General features: G+C 35.9%; 1 protein-coding gene across 1 annotated transcript; it reads right to left on the bottom strand.

Moving 5' to 3' along the window:
• Positions 1-1,159: 1,159 nt before the first annotated feature.
• Positions 1,160-4,807, bottom strand: LOC110109749 (upstream activation factor subunit UAF30). The gene is made up of 2 exons (XM_020840946.2): positions 4,504-4,807; positions 1,160-1,588 (listed from the first exon to the last, which is right to left on the bottom strand). Exons 1-2 carry the CDS (start codon positions 4,720-4,722, stop codon positions 1,463-1,465), a joined length of 345 nt encoding a protein of 114 aa, XP_020696605.1. The 5' UTR covers positions 4,723-4,807; the 3' UTR covers positions 1,160-1,462.

Raw genomic sequence — 4,807 nt, 5'->3', positions numbered from 1 at the left:
TCCCTTTGACCACTATTGTCTGCCAACTACAGTCCCTCCGACCTCAATTGCTTGCCAACTATGGTCCCTACGAGCTCAGTAGTCCGACTAAAGTCCCTCCGACCAATGTCACCTGATTATGATCTTACCGACCAAACAAACATGCCATCATTCTCTTGATAATAACTCTCATGTCATTAGATTCTTCCAATCTCAATTACATAATTTGTTTTATACGATGTATATTTACTACATTAAGCCAACACCTTCCCCCGATGAAGGAAATCATTTGTCACAACGACAACACTAGTGGACTCATTTTAATTAGGTCAAGCCCCATGATTTTCCACTTTTAAAAGTTTTTCGCATAAAAAATTTGATCTCTTATGATTGTTGCACGTATCTCTCTTATTTGTATGTGTGTTGAATCTTCATTCAAAGCTAAGACGTTAAGCTCTTTATTTCTCTACTGTCGCGAATGTTTCGGCACGCAATAATCCTCTTTACCGCCTCTTACTCCTCTACAAACACAAACAAATGTGATAGAGAAGAGATTAAACCTTCATGATTATGAATTAATTACTTTTGCAAGAAAAAGGGCACTAAAGCTGGTCACTTTAACAAGAAATTATCCATTATTAAATAAGATTTAAGAGTGCACCAACAAGATTTTGAGCAAAAGTTTGTATTTGGACAACCATCATATCAAATTAAAGTAGTTTGAAGGAAAGCTTTGGCAAATTGAGAGTAAGAGTCGTCATAGTGGGGTATCCACACCATTACTCATCATAGATGCCTAGCTTCCAAGGCACTTCAAGATGTTAAGTTCATAACCCTTTGCCAAGAATAGTTAAGAGGATACAAAGCTAATGGTTGATAGGCACAATTTGCTCATGACATTGAGAGCTAAAGGAGTTGGATATGATAACCTTTATGATAACACCCTACTTTACTAGTCAAAATACTTGTGAAGCAAACAATATTCTATATAACAATTCCTTAACAAATCCTATAAATCATCTCAATAATTGGTTTAGAAAAAAAATTATCTCAAAATAAGTCGAGCTTATGCTAAATCATTACTATTCAACTTGAATTGTTAAATAAATGAGCCAAAATTTAACATTACTGAGAAGCTTTCAAGCCAATATATATTTCTGAGCTGCTATGAAGACAAATAAGATCTAATAAGGCTCATATTCCTGTTTTGCTCATTAAGTAAAAGATAGTCAAAACAAGTCAAAATTGAGCTAATGATCGAACATAAACAACAAGTTTTTGGACATTAGCACATTTAATCCATAAAGGTTGTGCTTACAAATCAAGCAAAGTACAGACAAATGACACAGCAAAATGTGGACAAAACATGTAAAGCTTAAAGGTATACTGACTAATCTAAATCAAGACCCAGAAGATGGCATCTGCTGCATGTAAAAGCCACGAGTTGGTCATCTAAAAACAGCCAAGTTAATTCTATGCAGGATCATTTGGATTTCAAGAAGTGAGGAGAGAGCAATTTTGCAATTTCCATCATTCCTATTTTGTCCTTTCCCTCGAATATTATCTTTAGCTTCTCATCGCAGATTATCTCCTTCTTATTTGATGGGTTCTGCATTTGCAAATTCATCAGAGTTAAATAGAAGAAGAGATTTTCAAAACATATAGATATGTAGTTAGTGTTATTCTGTTTGTGGTGAAGATCATCGAAGAATGCAATTGAATACATGGTGCTTGCCATGCAAATGTCATACAAATAAAACTTTAGATTTTTGAATAGTTTAAGTAGCTAAAATATAGTAGCAACTAGCAAACGACGACTAAATTTTGTGTAGAAATTCCAGCTAAACATACATTTCATCATAAGAATAACTAGTTTAATAACCACCACAATCCATTCGGCCAAAAAAAAAATGTTCTCGTTGCATCTCCCAGTTCTAAATAAGGTGGTTAAGATTGTCAACTCAGCACTTACAACCAGGGTTTGCAATTGGAACTTAGGTGAGAGATGAGATCGTATGTTAAAGGAAAGCCCAATAATTACATATTATAGCATGCTTCATATTATTGATAGCAGGTAGTAAGTAATCTAGAGTTCTATATCTTGTATACTCTTAAGGACAAAGAAACAGATAAAAGCCACTGAACAAGCTCAAATCCTAAACTATAAATGGAAATGATTAAGAAAAAAGTACTAATCATAAAATTATAAAACAAAGACCAGATTAAAAACTATCATGCTCAAGTGATTTGTCAGTAACTGGATAAACATCATGCTATCTAAATGTGTCGTATTCCATTGAACCAACCACAAACAGATCAGATCATTGTCAATAACATTGAAATTCTTATAAGTTAATGAATCTGGGTAATTAGGAAATCTCCTAGAATTCTCACTTGAAGTAGGAGGCAAAAATGGATAATAATTGACATCCATAAATAACTAAAAGCAAGGCAAGGAAATTAACTCCTCAAATTTGAATTTATGAAAAGACATACAACAACATCAAGCCTTTGTCCCACTGCGTGGGGTCGGCTACATGAATAATTTTTCTCATTGTGTCCTATTAAAAGTCAAATTCTCGTTTAAATCTAATAAAGAAAGATCATTTCTAATAATTAAAAATTTTCAAAACCAAGGGTTTAAAAGTTGAAAAACTTCTTTAACGTGGAGATTGCATGAGACCAAAATTAATAACACTAAATACTATACCAATCGAGACTACCTTCAATTAGGACAACATTAAAGAATCAAAATCAACATGGGGCACAACATTTGAGCTGCTTATTTATGAGTAAGCACAAGCATAACTTGTGCTTGTTGGAGTTTGAGGTTGTCCAGCAGTTCATTTACAAAAATAAGTCAATATGACTCGGGATTGTTTTGCATAAAAAGTATAACTATTTCAACGAAACCATCAAGACCTCTAGCATGAATAACTCATAAAAAATTTCACTTGATGAAACCTACAATAATGTTTTATTGTCGGGCCAATAGAATCTTAAACTAAACAAATATGTGTTAAGGCACATGAGGCTTTGGGTTAGCCACACACTAGACAATTGAAAAACATGGTGGTGTAGAAATACCAAGCCAAAACTCAGAGTCCTAAGTTTTTTGGTTGAAAATAACTTTGGTTATTGGTGTATCTAGCCCAAGTATGCCCCCCTTTTAATTCACTCCCTAACATTTGGTATCATAGTTAATAGTTTGGTTGGGATTGAGTGGTTCATGCAATTTGTGGCTTCGATGACTCATTGAAAGATTATACTATGGTTAAGAGCACGTGACTTCCATAGTGCCTCAATGTTGCTCACTAGACTCTTGATACATGATACTTGATGAGCTTATGTTTTAAAAGGAGAGACCATCGGTGTGAACTACTTTCACATGGGGGAGATTGTTAATGAATGCGAAGCTTTGAGCTTAGTCCCAGATTGAATATTTGAAATAAAAAATATGTTGGAGTAGAAATACAAAGTGGTTCGTTCTCACCCATAAGCTTAAAATTTAGGGTTGAAGATGAGTTTGACCACCAATGCCCAACTTCATAAGCTTCAAATTTAAGGTTGAAAATGAGTTTGACTCCCTGACATATGCTCAGGGCTTATTTTGGTTCCTTTCTTTCATTTTGATTGTAAAATAAATCCTCACTTATGAGGGACTTAAAGGTGGTTATACATGTGAAAATTAGTGTTGATATCTATCTACAACCAACCAAGTTACAGAACCTCAACAATTCATCATATTTCAAAACATGTTTCCTAAGCTCAAGCAAACAAATGAGCACTTTAGGGAAATTCACACATCACCCTTAAAGAAACTAAGACTTCGTTTGGGACGGCTTTCCTACTGCTTCGTAAAGCGGTTTTTTAGTACAAAATTTTTTATTTTTGTACTATAAAGCTGTTTTAAGAAGCAATAAGAAAGTCGTCCCAAACGAAGCCTAAGTGTAGTGAATCAATGTACTGCTCTTTTACCGAAAACTACGTAGCATGTCTTCAATCAGATAAAAATATATCATGGAAGCACAAGTAATTCATCCTTAAGAGTAAGAAGTTTACAAGCAAAATATAGTACAAAACAACAGATATGAGAGCCATTACTTATCAAAGTTCGCATGCATGTAATATAGTGTAACCATACACACATACTTGCTGAAAAATACAATTCTACAAAAAAAAAAAAAAAAAACATGCAAAAAGACTCCTTGACAAAACTAAAACAAATAAATATATGAAAAGATCAGTGCCTAAGTTTCCCCAAAAGTAAAATGAGCACAAGGATAAAGCTAACTGCACTTAGATGAGTCATACAAAAGGAAGCCTAATCACCGCATCATAATCAGTCCACTTCTACCTCTACCCTACAGTCCCGCACCAAAACTCAAACCATCAACAGTTGAAGGTTAATCAATGATATCAGTGAACCAAGCTCACTATTAATCAACAACAACAAAATATTGATCAAAGTACAGAATTTTCGAAAACACCAACCACAAACAACAGTGATCACGGGCAACATACCTGAAGCTGGTGGAGCTTGATGTGGTCCCAAACCTTCTTGACGGCCTCTGCACGTGAGATCTCCGGCTGACCGATGAACTTCCGCATAGCCGCCGACACTGGCACCGGCTTCAATATCCCCTTGGGCTCCGCCACCGCCCGCAAAGCCGGAGCCGCGGCGTTCGCTGTGGCCTTGGCGGCGGCGGCGAGAGGCCTGGCACCTCTGAAGACCCTGAGCATTGCTTCCAACTGCAAATTCGCCGACACCTACGTATGGGGAAGGTCGGTCGGACAGCGGAACAAGGGCTTTGCGGTTCATCCCGGT

This window comes from Dendrobium catenatum, unplaced genomic scaffold (genome assembly GCF_001605985.2).
Source record: "Dendrobium catenatum unplaced genomic scaffold, ASM160598v2 fragScaff_scaffold_911, whole genome shotgun sequence".
In the NCBI taxonomy this organism is placed as follows: Eukaryota; Viridiplantae; Streptophyta; class Magnoliopsida; order Asparagales; family Orchidaceae; genus Dendrobium; species Dendrobium catenatum.
This window is presented reverse-complemented; position numbering and strand designations above follow the sequence as displayed.